Source organism: Mixophyes fleayi, chromosome 1 (assembly GCF_038048845.1).
Source record: "Mixophyes fleayi isolate aMixFle1 chromosome 1, aMixFle1.hap1, whole genome shotgun sequence".
In the NCBI taxonomy this organism is placed as follows: domain Eukaryota; kingdom Metazoa; phylum Chordata; class Amphibia; order Anura; family Limnodynastidae; genus Mixophyes; species Mixophyes fleayi.
The window spans coordinates 304,344,890-304,363,151 of NC_134402.1; the positions used below are offsets into that span (position 1 = coordinate 304,344,890).

Consider the following 18,262-nt stretch of genomic DNA (forward strand, 5'->3'; position numbering starts at 1 on the left):
CGCTGCGGAATTAGTGGCGCTATATAAATAAATGGTGATGATGATGATGATGATGATGATGAATAATCTAATGAACTGGTGAAAGTAGTGTGGTTCTAGCACAAGATTAAAAATATATATTCATATTACATTATTGTCATTATATATATATATATATATATATATATATATATATATATATATATATATATATATTCAGCTGAAGTCAAATACTAGGGGGTCGATATACTAAAACTACTAAAAGGAAAAGTAGTGGTGTTGACCATATCAACCAAGGTCTATCATTTTCAAGAATGTGCTAGAGAAATGATAGAATCTGATTGGTTGCTATGGACAACACCTTCACTGTTCCTTTAAAAAGTTTTAGTACATCTACCAATTGCTGTCCAATGTGGACTATTGTTTATCCAACATTAATATGTAAGTAACTGCTGTGTTGCTTTCCTGAGGGAGAGAGGCGAACAACTGCATATGGCTCAGAAGGCATGGCCAAGGTATCTTCTGGTAAAAAAGAAATTCAGTTCAGTTAGGGAAATACAGACAGATGGTGGAGTTATTTCACAAGTAACAACCTGGAATAAAGCAAAATGCTTAACAGGTATTGTTGGAATGTTTAGTAAATATGTTTATTTTGAAGTTAAAAAAAAAGTTATCTTTAAAAAAAAATAGTGGGTAGAATATATTGTTTTAGCTATTATATTTCAAGTTAAAGGCCACCAATGCATGGTTACATTCTAATAATATTCTCCAAACAGTGAATTGTACTTTTAAAGCTTTATTTTCATATGATTCTTTATATTTATAACAGCACTGGAAACATAGAAACATGTAGGCACAGATGACTTTTGTATCTGTATATTGATTAAAATAGATGACATTTCAACAATAAATACAATCTGAATGCTACCATGTATAGTATAATAAATATCATGCTCTTGTGTTAAAATTATCCATTCATCTTACATGTTAAATATATCCAATGGTTTTATGTACATAGTAAAGACCGTGTGTACATTTGCATACATTCCAGAAAGGGGAAAAACATAAAATATATTAAAGCTGTATATTATTTTATATTTTCTACAATTTATTGTCTTTACTACCAAAATAAGCATTTTGTACCAATGATAGCATAACAATCATTTTGACCAGCATACTCTATGCAAAAAGTACTCAAAAAACTACAATAACCATACAAGGGTAAAAAAATGATAGGAATTAAAGATTCATATATAATATTGCTTAGTGGTCTTGCTTGTATCCATGCAAGACAATTCTATAAATGGCTTTACTAATTGATTTGATTGAAAATAAACGTAAATGTGAATGGATGTCTAGAGTCTGATTATTAGTTTAACTTACTCATTTTGGAAAAGTATGACTACAAAAAATACACAAAAAATATATATGACGCGAGTCTAGTGGAAACTACTTTTATCATAAAATGATTTGATGCATTTTTGCTTTTGTTAAAGATCTGTACTTCATATTTTCACATATTTATTTACATAAGTGCTCCAAAGTATTACAAACCCTTTGTATTTTCTGTTGATAGTACATAGATGATGTAAATGTTGCCATTTGCTATAGGGAAACATAATAGGGGGGAAGTGAAAAATGTGCCATAAAGTACAAACCTAATATGGCTTTAAAAAGAATTAAGTCAGACAGGTATATGACTTGGAATAAAATGACTGTATATAAAATTCAGACTAATATATCCAATAACTATTAATGCAATTAGTACTCTGCTCTATTGTATACTGACTGGGAGTGGAGCAGACACCGGTGTAGACTTGACTTTATGATGGTGCATAGAGGGCCCCATCACAATTTACAATGGTACCTAGAGATTGCTAGTTGCACACCTGGGTACCAGCTATTTACAAATGTAAGAAGCTTGTTTTTGGCCTTCACCACACAGTGGCTTGAAACAAATCAGTAATCCTTACTGGAATTGTTATATCGACATATGGGACCTGATTCATTAAGGAAAGTAAGGCAAAGAAAGAAGTTTTCTCCTGGACAAAAATAATGTTACAATGCAAGGGGTACAAATTAGTTTATTATTTGTACATAAGTTAAATACTGTTTTTTCATGTAGCACACAAATACTTGATAGCTTTATCTGTACACTGAAATGTTGATCTAGGACATGCCCTACCCCAACTATAAATCTGCTATCACATTTTATATTTACCTCCCCCATCCAATGCAACATGATTTTGCCAAGGTGCAAAGTTACTAATTTTTTTTGCTTTACTTTCCTCAATGAATCAGGCTCATGATGATTAACTAATTCTTCTGGGTAACAAAAAGACTTTGAAATAAGTCTGTTTGTATTTGGTCAGGAACAAACTGGTGAATGTCACGCATCACATGCCATTTCAGCTGTGTATTTAGCCATGTAAGGAATAGGAAATGGCAAGTCAGAAGCACTGAGCAGCTCTTCCAATTTGTGACTTCCTTGGAAATAGCCAATACATGGCATCTAAAAACAGCAGTGTTCTATGAAATGTAAGCAAATTTCTTGAACCTCCACTGTCCATTTTGGTAGTTATACTGCAGAGCGGTAGTGGTAAATTAAATTAGTACCACAAAACTACCATCTGTAGACTCAGACCTGTCAGCCAGGCTTTTGTGCTTTAACATACAATATAGAGTCAAACTACTTAGTGTTAAAGGGTGTTTCGTGTAGCAGGAATATTGAGTGCTGTAAAATGGTTTAATACTAGTTATAGTTCTTAGAATAGATGCACACTAGTGGTATGGATGTAGCAATTTTTCCTCATTGTGCTTTATTACATATACCAGATTACTATAAAGCTCTTGTCAGATACTGAATGCCATGCTTCCAAAGTTTTGAAGTTGTAATAATAGTAGTTATAAAATAACCATCAGCTTCTGGCTGAAATGGTGGTTTCTATTCATTAACTGAAATATGTTAGTGTATATAGTGTATTGTGCCTTCAGAAACACCACAACAACTATGGTGTCTGTGATGTTTAAAAAATGCATTGATTGCCTCGAATGCGCAAATTTGATATGTAGGCACAAGAAAACTAGCATTAACAATTTCATTTCATTTGTACTACCAGCTTGCCAGCACTAATGGTTTAGTAAATTTGAAGGCAGACAATTACTTTCCTACATGAAAATGCAATCCTAGCAGTGCTACCTAGCTATACCATATGAAAGTGCTGTCCAACTACTGGCAGATCACACTGCCACCTTTTACACCCCACAGTATCGCACAACGCACAGACTGTGAAGCCAACTGGTCTAATGACCACTTTTGGTTTCACTATGCCCTAGCACAGCAAAGCCCTGCATTCAATAGTTGAAAACGGGGTTACTACATTACAGATGTGTCTTCTCTACATAAAATCAAAGTAGTTGAAAACAACCTGTGATTTAATTGGATGTAAGCCCTGAAATTTATTTGGATGCAATAGTGGGCTTCCACTTCATTAGTTCTACACACTGTGTGGAGAGAACACTAACCCCCACCAAGTGGACTAGGGTCTGCTATGTTGTCATCTGGGTGCATATTTGAGAAAAGGAAAGTGCATGGTAGACAGGCGAGAGTCTGTAAGGCTAGAGGCAGGACTACTGTGACAATTTTTACATTGTATATAAGCTATTTTTCTGGGCATGGTGTGGTGTCAATGGGAATAAAGTAGTTATACCAAGCACAGACCTTAGGTATAGGATGGTGGTGGGCATGAGACAATTATACTGAGCATGGGGTAGTATATGTTGGTTTGTAGTGAGCATGAGGCTGTCATGCTGGACATCAGGGTGTATAAGATGGGCATGAAGATAAAACTGTTTTGCTGGGCACAGGACAACGTATTGTGAGCAAGAGGTTGCCATACTGGGCAGAGTGCTCTGTTAGATGGCCATTGAAAAGTGTTTGAGACTATTTGCTGGTCACAGTGCACTGTATGTTGGGCATTAGGTTATTATGCTGGGTGCAGGGCTTTGTACAGTTAGTATGTGTTATGCAGACACAAGGCTGTGTGAAAATATTTACTCTTTTGCCATACTATGCACCATGCTATGCACAGGACACCATGTATATTCTTGCTCACCATACTACACATGCTAATTATATCTTTTCAATGTACCTTATACTGTGTTATTGACAACAAACTGGTTATTTTCATTTATTTTATTCTATATTTTTTTCCACCCCAAGCTATCAGCTGCATAAAATGTAGCCCGCCATATGAAGGAAGTTGGACAGTACTGCCATATGACAAAATCTATGAAATATTATTCACTTGATTTACATGAATTCACTACTTGATGACTCAGCAATACAGAATAACACAGACATGTTGTCAGCCAAGGTAAACTTAGACTGATATATCTAGCCCTTAATGGCCAATCTAGCAGCTCTCCTGTAAGATAAAGATTGATTGTGATGATGCCAGCATTATGCATTTAAGGAAAGCACTAACAACCCTTTCCAGACACATAGTTTGCGTTGTATAAGAAGCAAAATTAGATTTCATATTCTAGCCTCATATAATAACCTGTAATGGTACTGTGTATAGTGTTTGAGAAGTCATAAAGGCCATTTGTGCATTTTAATCAAATAAGTACAATTTTCTACTGACCAAAATGCATTAACCATCAAAGATCTAAGTCTAGCATTATGTAGGAATTATTCAATGTACAAAACGAATGTGCTTTTTTTCCAAACATTTTTTGTTGCTGTTGTTATTATTTTGAGCTATCATCTTAAAAATAAAAAATAACTAAATGAATAAAAACTCATGAAGATTAGGTACAGCTGACGAGCTGTAAACGTTTTCCCACAAGCTCTCTCTATTATACAGTATTCTACAGTGCACCTGTATTGCACGGAAATAAAGAGCTATATACTTTTACTCCCCTTAAATATAAAGGACTTAAACTCCTCCGTGGAGTAAAGCCAGTGTTCTGATGACCAAATACACAGCAATATCGCAGATGGTATTGGTTCAATTCAACAATGTCCGGGCATTTGTGTTTCCCCAAAACTGTAGCAGTGTGTGATAATGATCTTATCAGAATAGATAGGCTTATTATCGTCCATTTTGGAAAATACAGACAGAAGATGAGCACTAACAGACTGTGTGTGTGAGTGGCCATATTCTGACTTCACTAACAGACATCGGTGATATCGGGATCTGCTTGCGTGATCTGAATAACAGAATTTGACCATAAACGTATGTTATCAAATTGATGACAGTGAAGTGTCTTTGGCCATCTTCAAGTCTGATCAATGTATTTGAAAGTGAGTGTGTGCCCAGGCTTAACAATCACATGCCACCTTGGGAAGAGAAGATTATAATTTTGTAAAGGCATTCCATGTAAAAAAAAAAAAAGGCAATACATGTTCTAAAAATGGATACAGCTGTTGTTCATATGTGCTGTCATGCATGAAAGTTAGAGATAATATAGTTACCATTTGCGCTTAACATTTCCTCAGTAAAGTCAAATGTATTACCAGTTGCAAAAGCCAAAATCCTGTGCTTAAACACTGCACAGGTAGATTTAACCTTATTTTATTGTTACTTAAATGCATGTTTATTGCATGCAATTTAATATTGTCAGTCTGTAAGTGTTATAAAATTTAGAATTTTCTTTACAGACATTTCTAGCAAATTTCATGCCGGAAATGATACTTTAGTCCTAATGAAAGATACCAACTAAGGTGACATTGAAATGAAAGTATTTTAAAGTGTAGGGATTGCTACCTCAAACCCAATCAGATGATGCAGGTAAATGATGTGCCATTTATTTCCAGGTTATACATTAGTGCATTTGTAAGTGTTGTACATGCTCTGTGTCGTCTGCGGTGCTGCAGAGGATACAGCACTACATCCCTGCATTGACATTATTATTACACCTTTACATGACCACACATTTCCCTTTCAGCTTCTCTTTCCTTTTCTGCTGCTTGCTCTTTTTGCCATCAATCTGCAGACTCACAGTCCTGCGTTTCTCAAGGTTTAGAAGCTCTTGGAACAGCTCTTTCACATTGTGGTTCATCTTGGCAGATGTCTCCATGAAGGCACATTTCCATTTTTTTGCAATTGCTTCTCCTTCCGTGCTGTCCAGTTCTCTGTTTTGGTTTTCATCGCTTTTGTTTCCGACCAGCATGATGGGGATGCTCTCTACGTCTCCTTTAATCTGGCAAATCTGTTCATAGATTGGCTTCAATTCTTCCAGGGATTGCCTGCTGGTGACAGAATAAACCAAAATGAAGGCGTGTCCCTTGGATATAGACAGACGCTGCATGGCGGGGAACTGGTGGCTTCCTGTGGTGTCAGTGATTTGCAAAGTACATATACTTTTGTCGCAGCTGATCACTTGTCTGTAGGTGTCTTCAATGGTGGGGATGTAACTTTCTCGGAATGTGCCTTTTACAAACCGTAGAACCAGAGAACTTTTACCCACGCCTCCGGCTCCGAACACCACTACTCTGTAATCATTACTTTGTTCTGGCATCTTCACAAATGGATCAGATGCTTTTCTTGGGGAAAAACACCTAAGATAAAAATATACAGAAGCATTATTATTATTATTGCTCTTTTTTTTTTTTTTTCTTGGAATCAGTTCTTATTTCAAAAACTAGTAAACATACAAAAGGAATGAGAAGCAATAGTAATAATGAGAACAGCAGACAAAAATCAATGCGTACATTTCACCTGTAGTTTACAATGTAATTAAATAATACCAAATCAATACACATAGAGATCAATTCATCTTTTGTGGATCCGAGAGACAATACCTTTCTGCTAGCTTTTGGCAGCTCCTGCTGGCTGCATTGTTATGATTTCCCATCTAAAATTGAATTCCTTTTTCCTCTCTCAGCACATGGTACATGATAATTATGCATTATCTTGGCAGTCTAGCAGGGACACTGGTATATACGCTAAAAGAATATTTTTATTTTTTAATACAATTAGAATCTACAAACATACTTGATGCAATATATTTGAAAGCAGAAAGGATGGAGAATAAATGACTGGGGACAAAAAAAAGGGTTCACTTCTAAAATATATGCTTCAGCAGATACCTAGATTTTTACATTAGCTAAATACTAGTAGTGCTTTAACGTTCATCATAATATTCACTCTTTTCCCATGGCATCAAAGTCACTATATCTATATCTATATCTATCTATCTATCTATCTATCTATCTATCTATCTATCTATCTATCTATATGTATTTATTTTATTTACTTATTTATTTATTGTTCTTCTTCACATTTTAGAGGTAGTTTTCAGAAGAGTCCACAGAGGAGCCATTCAATGACTGCATAATTTGCAAAAAATATTTTGTTTGGGTCAGTTTCTCCACAATCATCCATGATATATGCATTTGTCGGCAGCCCCACCATATAACTTAGAAAATACTAATGTCATTACTACATCTAAAGTAATAAGTTTGCCATTAATTCCATTAATTTTTACTGCAGTAGCCTCTAGTAAGACTAGGAGGAATTTAAATGGCGAGACATGATGCTATCTACTCAATGTATGTCTGTCTAAACAGGGAGAAAATGAAAGCAATGTCTACTTATTCTCAGCATCACCACAGTAAAATTTGTGCCTATAATTTTAAGGTCTACCGACTCTGATTGTGTATTTAGTATAGTTTGGTAAACCAGTCATTTATATTTACATTATACAACTAAAGATCTGTAACTGAACAAGGGAAAATATTTTCTCATAATATTCCCCTCACAAAGATGCAAAAGTCTGACGGCTTTAATACATTTCCATTTATACTATTTAGCCATGTGATTGTGTTTTCTATAGTATTTTCATGAAATATCCAGTACTTTCACGGTAATAGCATGAAATGATACAGTGGTAGAATACAGTATTTATAACAAATTACAAAGTATTAGCCACATGATAATAATTACAATTGTCTCTGGGCACGGTTATATTATCTCTATCCCAACACCAAGCTTGATGCATCACGGATGGGAGACAGAAGAGCCTTACTTTCGCCAGTCTACAATCTGTTGTGTTATTTTATGATGTTCATCTCCCCATAGGTACCAATGATCCCATCCTCTATCATTGCCCTCTGGCCGTCAAAGCTTAATTCACCATTTGTAAAACACAACAGATATTATATGGTAGGAATACACTAGTATGTTGATGCCTAGTGTATGTTGTGATCTTCATCTCTCATAAGCATCTGCTTAAAAGATTTTGACTCTGCACACTCTATAGAGATCTGCCTACACTGTTGATCGTGAGCGTATACACACTTCCACATTTGCCCAACGTCGCTCCAGCGTTGAACATGACTTTTAGGAAGTTTATAAAGCCAAATAAAGTGATACGATGCGCTTTGGTACGATAAAAAAATCATGGGAGTGTACACACTAATGCAATATCTTAACAAACGGTCGCTTATAGTGTGATCGGCACGATAATTGGATAAAGAAATCTGTAGTATCCAGCTTTAGACAGGATTTAGTAGAGATGCTGTGCTAGATATTTGACCACTTTAGTTGTGAATCACTCAGGATATTCATGTTCACTGCATTAAAAAGCTGGCATGAAGAACCATTTACTGCACTACACAATACCCATTTGTGTATATTATACTACAGGGTAGCTGTATATATATATATATATATATATATATATATATATATATATATATATATATAAAAATATATATATATATATTATGTTGATTGTAGAAATACTATATGTTGCAGCAAATTATTATTATTTATTTGTACACATTTCACTTTCAAAAAAGACAACCTGTTTTTAGAAAAATATTACAGGTGACAAAAGTCACTGGTAGAACATATGATTATTGTATAATCAATTAAATCATTTCCAAAAAGAAAGATAGGCATCAATTGGATATAATGTAATCCCAGCACTGGGTTTTTATACAAGTAAACTAAGACCCATAGGTGGTAGATCTCTGAATTATCAGTTGACCATAGTCAAAATAACATTTACTTGGTTTGTAAAATGGATGGTTTCTGGTCCAGGCAGAGAAAGCTGGAGAAAATCAACTACTGCAATTTCATAGATAAAAAACAAGAACACTGGTATTGAGAATTATTAAAGTTAATTTCCTTATCATTAAAAGTGTTAAATGCATTTGTTATACAATTCTGTGATATCATAATAGTCTATATTTTAAGGTTTACATTTAATATTTCACTAAATCTAAACTTATAACACATGATGCTGATAAAAAAAAATAGCACTTAAAAATCAATTATTTGTTCTGAAACCACATCCAATATATTTAGGAAAGTTTTAAATTAATCCAATGCAAGTCAAAAAGCTAAAATCTAAACAAGTGTGCAAACAGGTCACTCACAATCACACAAGGGCAACACTTGACAAGATAATTTAATGTGTGGCACTGTAGTGTCACTACAACTGTGCCTTCATTTGTATTCACACCAAAATCTGTTCTGTCCCAGCTTCAAGCAGTCCTTAAACTTTTACTTGTTTGATTCACAGACAGGTTGTAGATGATCCCCTAGAGCATCTTTCCCATATGTGAAGTTTCATGCACTGGGTTTCTGACTTCCATGTCCAGCATCTTGCTAAACAATTCCAGCAAACAAAATCTCTTCTTAATCCTTCACTCTAAAGAACCTGTCTCATATACTGTTCACCATGAATCATCATCTACTTCAGCCCTTCAACGTTGTTGTTTCTCTTCTTTCTTCTGTTTATGTCACCATCTGCCTGCTTGATCCTATTCCCTCGAAATCCTTTCACGATGACTCTGTCACACGTATCCCTGCACTAGAATGAATGCTTAATCTCTCTCTTCCTCTCTCCTTAATGCATTCCATAATCATCTAAATTTTTAAAAAGCATTCACTGAAACCTACCTCTCTATCCTGCCAGCACTCTTCTCACAATGCCTTATTCTTAGTTCCAACTCTTTTCTGCACCCCATATAATCTGGTTTTCACTTACTTTACTTCACAACCAAGAACATCATTGCTACGAAATTCAAAGAACATTTCAGCAACTACTTTTTTCAAATGGTTCAATCATTGTCTCCAGTGACAGATTCTCCCCAATTCTGCTTTTTCTTAAGATACCTCAAGAATCAATACTTGACCCCATGTTCTTTGATTAACCTCCTCTCTTAGTGCCCTAATGTTCTCATATGGGTCAGACTAACATCCACATGAAGATGAAACAAAATCCATTATTCTTATTACAAGTTTTTTTCCTAAACAGTCTCCACTCTCAGAATCCTGTCCCAAGCACTGTTCCCCATCAACCCTCATTTAATATTAAGCTGCAGCGTAGGGTGCAAGGCTTATTTTTTTTTTTTTGCAACATTTTTCAGGGTGCCAAATTATGATAGTGAGAGGTATAAACCTAAATTACATTTATAATATAGAGAACACTTGTATGGTAAAGGCTGAAGACAATGAGGTATCCTTGGGAGGGCGCTTGAGGATAAGTGAGAGAGACAAGGATGGCAACAGGCGCAGGCGTGACAGCTCTCTCCCCCTTCACATTTTGACTCTCAGCAGCGATTGTTCATGCATCTGTTCTGCTATACAGTTCTGCTTTTAATGAAAACTAAATGAGCTAAAAAGATTGTTGTTGACATTTTAAAAAGCCAAGTGGAGCCGAGTCTTGAAAGGAAGCGAACATACACAGTGGTGGCAGGGGTTAAAGAAATATTAATCAGGCCCAGCCCTCTTCTGCCACCAGAGACAGCACATAAAGTACTGTTCCCCTTCCTCCAAATGCTCCAGTCACCAGTAGATCACTGCTGTAGCAGTTACTGAAGTGGGTGCAGGAGAACCGCCCACTCTCCTGTCTCTGCGCCTCTCATACTGTCAGTCACTGCACTGAATCAATCACTTATTACAAAGCACTGGTGACTGAGTGCTTCCGGAAGCGGGGAAAAGTGAGTTGGGGTCCAGGAGGCGAGGTGAGAACCTCAATTCTGTCACCCCTAGCATTGTGTTACCTGAGAAAAGAGACCTGATTCATTAAGGATCTTAACTTAAGAAACTTCTTATTTCAGTCTCCTGGACAAAACCATGTTACAATGTAAGGGGTGCAAATTAGTATTCTGTTTTGCACATAAGTTAAATACTGACTGTTTTTTCATGTAGCACACAAATATCAACTTTACATTTCAGTGTACAAATAAGCTATCAAGTATTTGTGTGCTACATGAAAAAACAGTCAGTGTTTAACTTATGTGCAAAACAGAATACTAATTTGCACCCCTTGCATTGTAACATGGTTTTGTCCAGGAGACTGAAATAAGAAGTTTCTTAAGTTAAGATCCTTAATGAAACTCGCCTCATTGGAGGAACAGCCGTGACCCTAAAGTTAGAATTAGTGTTATTTATCCATGGAAACAATAGAAGTAAAATACAGTAGTTAGTAGTGTGTTGATCTAGATAGATAGATAGATAGATAGATAGATAGATAGATAGATAGATAGATAGATAGATAGATAGATAGATAGATTTGTGCTAACTAGAATCCACAATTAGATCAAGTGAAGTTATTTTGATGTAACATGTTGATTCTAAGGCTAAGCTTACAGCAGATGCCTATATCCTATTGCCAACTCAATGCCTCACTGTTAGTGAGGTCACTGGTGGGTTTTTATAGCTATAAGGATGCGCTTGTGTGGGGAAGCAAGCTGTAAATATGCTGTCGTCACAAATCAAGTGTAACATATGTTCAACATTTTATAGCCAAGAGCATATTTGCACTGTAACTAAGCAGCACGACTGTAAATGACCACAACTGCCTTCTCATTATGTCACACACAGTGTGTGGGTACAAGACATTATTAAAATGTAGATTTAACTAAATAAAGGTCTTTTATTGATGTGCTGCTTATAGCATGTACAACAGGGTTCAGATCTGTGTTAATGTTAGAAACACACTTACATCTGCATACTATCAACAGATACCATGCTACAGTCCAGCACATAACCTTGATATTACTAACGCAGCACTAGTGAGCCCACTACACAGTGTGAATGACATACCTGCCAACTTTCTTAAATTGAAATATTAGTCTATGCTCCTGATCCATCCAAACCATGCCCACATCTACCCAGACCACACCCATATCCACATAAAGCACGCCAGGGGGTGTATTTACTAAACTACGGGTTTAAATAAAAGTGGAGATGTTACCTATAGCAACCAATCAGATTCTAGCTGTCATTTTGTAGAATGTACTAAATAAATGATAACTAGAATGTGATTGGTTGCTACAGACAACATTCAGTAAATATACCCTCAGGTCTTAAAAAAAAACCACATCCATTACCATAAGGAAACTGTTGGTCAAAATGGAACTCTAGTTTTTACACTTATGCTTATATTTAAATTATATAAGCTTATTTAAAGCAGTTTGCAAAACACAGTAGCTTACAGTACCCAACTTATTTGAAGGCCCACTAACCCTAAAACATACAATTGGCTATTGAAGATATTGAGTACCAATCAGTTTATATTAGTAAATATATGAAAATATGTTAACCGATTATCTAATTTACAATTAGTAAGGGTTCATTAATAAAAAATGTTCCCAGGCAAATCTTTGGCATAGATAGTCCTAGCCCTAGCATTTTCATTTTCTGAACTGCACTAGAAAAATGTATTAATCTGATTGGTTCCTTAGTCTAACATTATCCATAGGACAGTTTGGGCATGGTTTGAATGGATAACAGATACCGCATGTGAGAAATGTGATTTTGCTAAGCTGACGCCATCTTGTTGCCTTATAGCCATTTTGTTCTGTTATAGCTTAAAGACATATTAGATGCACCTGTTTTGTAGGAGTAATTCATTATTTGCAAGGCTATGCTTATAACCTTGGACATAGCAGACAGGAGATAAACCAACCCCCCCTGGGAATAATTCCTGTGTGATAATGAGAGAATGTATTAACATTTGTGTAAAGGGAGCATGAGTGGTTAAAACCTTTTGGGGCGTACTTTTCTGTAATACGTGATTTTTGCTATATAGATAGGGACTTGTAACTAATAAAGCAGAGTTTATTGTACACTCAAACCAAGCAGTGTATTTAAACCTCTCCAGCTGATGAGCTCATAAATGATAGACTGACACTTACAGGTGAACAATCTGATTTAGATTCGACACATGTGAAAGTTAAATGTGTGAACATAGAGCAGTCTGGGGCAAGGATATGAAAACTAGGCAGACATAGTGTAAACAGAATTGCAATAAAAAAAGAGATCTGTGCTTTTATACAGTTTACAGAATGTTGTTTTACATCTATAAATTTACTGTGTTTACATCTTTCAGTACCTCATAATTCATTCTTCTTCCTCGTGCTCACTATCCTTATTGCTGTGTTTTTTTTTATGCCTTAAGGGTTGCAATCCTACAACAGGATTTATTGATATGTTGCTGCAATTGGTTACTATAAACCTTGACTCATTGTACAACTAAAATCCAAAGAGTTATGTTATAGTTGAAATACAGTTCCAGCCATTGCAATATAGAGTTGTATCTGTTGTAAAAAGTGGGAACTGTTTTTGCCCTTACTTGTGCTTTTTTGTTTGTTTTGTCTGTAGCGCAGTGTAGTTTTTATAAATGTACCTCAATATATGTAAGCTATACTTCAGAGGCTGACATCTTCAATTTAGGTATGAGATCATTTTGATTATTTTTCTATACAGTGTTGATATTTCATACCAGTAGATATCTGAAACACTGCACGTTAACTGTTTTCCATGTATTGTATTTGAAATGTATTGTAGCAGGAGTCTATAATTGTCTTCGTTCCATGTATCCTGGACATAATCTGTTTTAGATTTTAAGTACAAATCCACAAAGTCTAATAGTGTTAGAGACACCAGCTGCTATTCTGTCTTGTCTGTAAACCAGATTCATTACCTGATAATCACTCATCTCCTGCATACCTGACAACATATAACTTGTGACAAACCTGAAAGTGAATTAACACACAGATGGGGCAGACTTTTTTTTTATCACACCGAGAACATTCAAATGTAACACGCCAGTGGGTACAACAACGCTCCCTCTGTCTATAAATACTCTGAATTTATATCCGCAGTGCCTCCAACAAAAGCAAACAGACTTGATTGACACAAAAAATAATAGAAAACTGTATGACACGCTGTTTGCAATAGTAAAGGTCAGCCCACTAGACCAGAGGGCTCCTGAGTATTACACACTAATGTGGAACGGACTGCAGCACTATTGTTTTTAGCTGGGATCAACCTTGATTACCTGTAGTCATCAACAAGAAAAAAAGGAAAAAATAAATAAATGATCAATACAAGACTGTGGCAGCTATGACAACTACCACTAAATAAAACACTTTAACATTTATTATTTAAACCTTTATTTCTATAGCGCAAACACATTTTGAAATGCTTAACAGAAAATTATTTAAATATTCATATCAGACCCTGCCCCAGTGGAACTTACAGTCTGATTTTTCCACCACACAAACTAGGTCATTTTCATCCAAAGTCTTTTAATTTACCTGTATAGGACTGGTAAATTAAGACTGTGGGAGGAAACCCACATGAACTCAGGCGTAAATACAAAAAATTCCACACAAATAGTGCCCTAGTTGTAATCCTACAGCCTTAGCACTGAGAAACAGCAATGCTAACCACTGCGCATCTGAGCTTAACACAAATCTACACCATGTCATTGTTATTTGTTTTTTCAGTACACAAAGCTAACATTGTACATTGTGCAAGTACAGAAATACACAAAAAAATTCAAATGATGTAATCCTGAGATTTAATGTCTTTCTGAAATTCGGACCAAATTAACAACTGAGCATGAGATTGACAAAATATAACATCCGACCACTAACTCTGGACTATGTTTCACAAAGTCATCTAGATTGTGAGCATCCACATGCAATGACCTCTCAGCTAATTGTAGCAGTGGGTATTTGTTGGTCAATGATAAAGAGATCTCCCGCTTTTCATTAGATTTACCAAACCAGTATTTCTGGTTTACAAAAATGACTTACACAGACCTTTTGTAATTAACATCTCTTTAGATGGAATAGGCCTGGCACACATCCGGTACAAGGACTACGCAGATAGAGGCCTGTGCAATTAACAACACTTAAGTCAAACTTGAATAGAATTTCTAGGTCATTCATTCACTAGCTGGACACCGAGACACACACATTTCTTCTCTGAGCACGATAGACAAGCCAGCAGGACTCTTTAATAAGCCATTCTGGACTGTGGTAATATTTGATCATGAGGGGCTATATAATGGTTAAATATGTTTAATATATATTGTTTAGCGTGGGATACATAGGTAATTGCATTGTGTTAGTTTATTTTGTATGTGATATTGTTAGTGACTTGAAAGCTTACAAAATGGTTGTTTAAGAAGTGTTAGATTATAAGTTTACTTAGAAAGTGAAATTGTTAGTAAAATAATAAGATTGTTACTTAGAAAGTGAAATTGTAAGTGAAAAGTTAAATAATGTTTCCAAGTATAAGATTGCTAAGTGATTGCAAATTGTTACTTGGGATAGATAGTTTAAGTTATATTGTTTGGTTACCTGGGAAAGAATACATGGTACTTGTAAAGACTATTTAGAATGTGTGGTTTTGGGTTAAAGATGGCTAGATTGAAAAAATGCAGTTTAGTTCTGGAGAAATTGAGTTCATGGGATGTTAGTTATAAAATCACCATGATTGGTGACAGATAAATAATATTTGTGCTGTAATGGTAAAAGTTTTCATGTGAAATAGGTGTAATGTGGATAATGTGTAGTGGCTGCTAGACAAAGAGATGTTTGTGATGGACTTGTAAGTACTGCATTGTTACTTATGGACTGTATTGAGTAATATGTTTGTTACATGGTTTGTGTATATTAAAATTAAGTTATACTGTACTTGATTTATAGATTATTACTGCAAAAGTAAAATACTGTGTAATAAATCAACACCCCTTGAGTGGTATAACACAAGCAATTCGGATTAAACAGTATATGCAGACAATAGACAAGATGGCTGCCAGTGGGCTATGTGATGTTAAAGATGGCTGCCAGTGGGTCATGTGTTATTGTTTTGTCTTTGTCTTTCACCATATGGTGTACATTATTACTACACTCACATAAATATACATACATATACACGTACTACCATGTTAACTTAGTAACATAATGAAATAAGACACATTTACACATCGATAAAACAGTTGAAGTAGGCAATGCACTGAATTTGATGTAAATTATATTATGCTTTCTATACTATGTTAATATATGTGTAAAGACTTGCTGAAAATACCTATTGTTAATAAGAATATATATTATATTAAAAAAGACTTTGTGGAAAATCTTTCTTGATATGAATGTCATTATTCCATGTATTATATATACTGTGTGTGTCAGAGTATATTGAGCAAATATTAAAATAGAGCTGGTTTTAAACTAGAACCTAAGCTTTGTGAGCTGTAATTAATGAAGGTAGATATTAAATGGTCATTAGCATATTATCATATTTACCTCACCATTCGACCCTCAGTGCTAAGAGAACAATAACAGACTCTTAGAAATCGTACGGTTTTATGTACCCTTTTACAGTGAGTGTATATGCATTTGCTAACATCAGTGACCATCTTCTTTGCTGTACATCACTATAGAATCTGTTTTTAAAATAAATGGTAATAGAATAAAAGTTTGCTTAAATGACCAATAAAATGTTTGCCAATCTAAACTAGAAAACTCAATAGCATTATGTTACAACCTTATTTTTCAAGGTGCATAAAAAGAATTTTTTTTTGTTTTTGTTGATAAATAAGAAGCAAGCCCCATATTAGATATAACATTTAAATGGACCGAAAAACAAGTGACTGACAAATATGTTTGGAAAGCCATTTGCATTTTTGTTTATGGAGGATATTCCAGTATTGCTTAATTAAAGTGAATGTGACTGTAGTAACACAACTGTGCGTTACTCTAAGGCAGTGCATAAGCCAAAGAATGAGTGATGGGCTTGCGGTCTTCTCCTTAACAGAAATGCTGTAAACAGATTGTATATTAATGCAATTGAATTCACACACAGGGCCATGTTCAGAAATATCACAGGAAACATAACATACATGTTGGGCCTGAGTCATTAAGGAGACCAAAGCAAAAAAAGGAGCAACTTTGCACCTTGGCAAAACCATATTGCATTGGAGGGGGTGGTAAATTTGAAATGTGGGAACAGATTTATAGTTGGGGTAAGGCATGTCCTAGATCAAGTTTAAATTTCAGTGTAAAATTAAAGCTATCAAATATTTGTGTCCTACATGAAAAAGCAGACAGTAATTTCCTTATGTGAAAAATAATAACTTAATTTGCACCCCTTGCATTGTAACATGGTTTGTCCAAGATCAAATTTACTCCTTGCTCTCCTTAATGACTCAAGCCCGGTATGTTTTACCATTTGAGTTTAGACCGGGAGTCCCATCTCCTGTCTTCACGGACAACCATTTTGAGGATTTCCATCTAAGGGAACTGATAATACATGCCTGCTTACAAAATGAGCAGACAACCGAAGGAGAGAAGTAGAAATGGTAGTGGCCTTACTTATTCTGCTGCCTGGTGCATAACAGAAAACTATCTAAGTAAAAGACTATAATTTGGACCTTTTTTTAGCCAGAATTGTAATATTTTTGTAAAGTAATTTCATTTTTTGCTCACATTATTACCCCCAAATAATCTGCTGACTGATTCAGTAGCCTCAGTTTATGTCACCATACTTCCCACATTACCACCATATCTGCAAAACAAAAATGCAAAGGAAGAAAACAAATATAGACAATTTTATATTTATATGTACAAAGTCAAATTTGTGTGGCAACATTCGACACTAAACATTCCGCACGGACAATCCAGAAGATTCTTAGTACCACCCCTAATGACTCATCACCAAACTTTGCACATATGTTTCACTAACCTCCAATTTGTCCACTTTTCCACAGAAGCGGATAACAATGCTTTATAACGTATATAAAAGTAAATAAATGCTAGTATTTTATATTATTTTTACGTACTTTTTTACCTACTACTCAAATATATATTTTTTTAGTTACCGTGTAGCCCAGTTTTGGTGGGGGATGGGATATGGACAGACAGGCGTTTCTCAGAAAGTTCTGTAGATTTTTTAGGGTTGAGTGTACTAAAATACATTGAGAACCACTGGGCTAAATGAGTATGTTTTTGTTACTCCCATTT

At 35.2% G+C, this 18,262-nt stretch overlaps 1 protein-coding gene across 1 annotated transcript in view; it reads right to left on the reverse strand.

Annotated features, from left to right (window-relative positions):
• Window positions 1–759: 759 nt before the first annotated feature.
• The window catches only part of DIRAS2 (DIRAS family GTPase 2), a 28,533-nt gene continuing 11,030 nt past the window's right edge, over window positions 760–18,262 (reverse strand). Inside the window, exon 2 of the mRNA XM_075211138.1 lies at window positions 760–6,544. Coding sequence (XP_075067239.1) covers window positions 5,905–6,504 — 600 coding nt within the window. The 5' untranslated portion in view covers window positions 6,505–6,544 and the 3' untranslated portion in view covers window positions 760–5,904. The remainder of the gene's footprint in view (window positions 6,545–18,262) is intronic.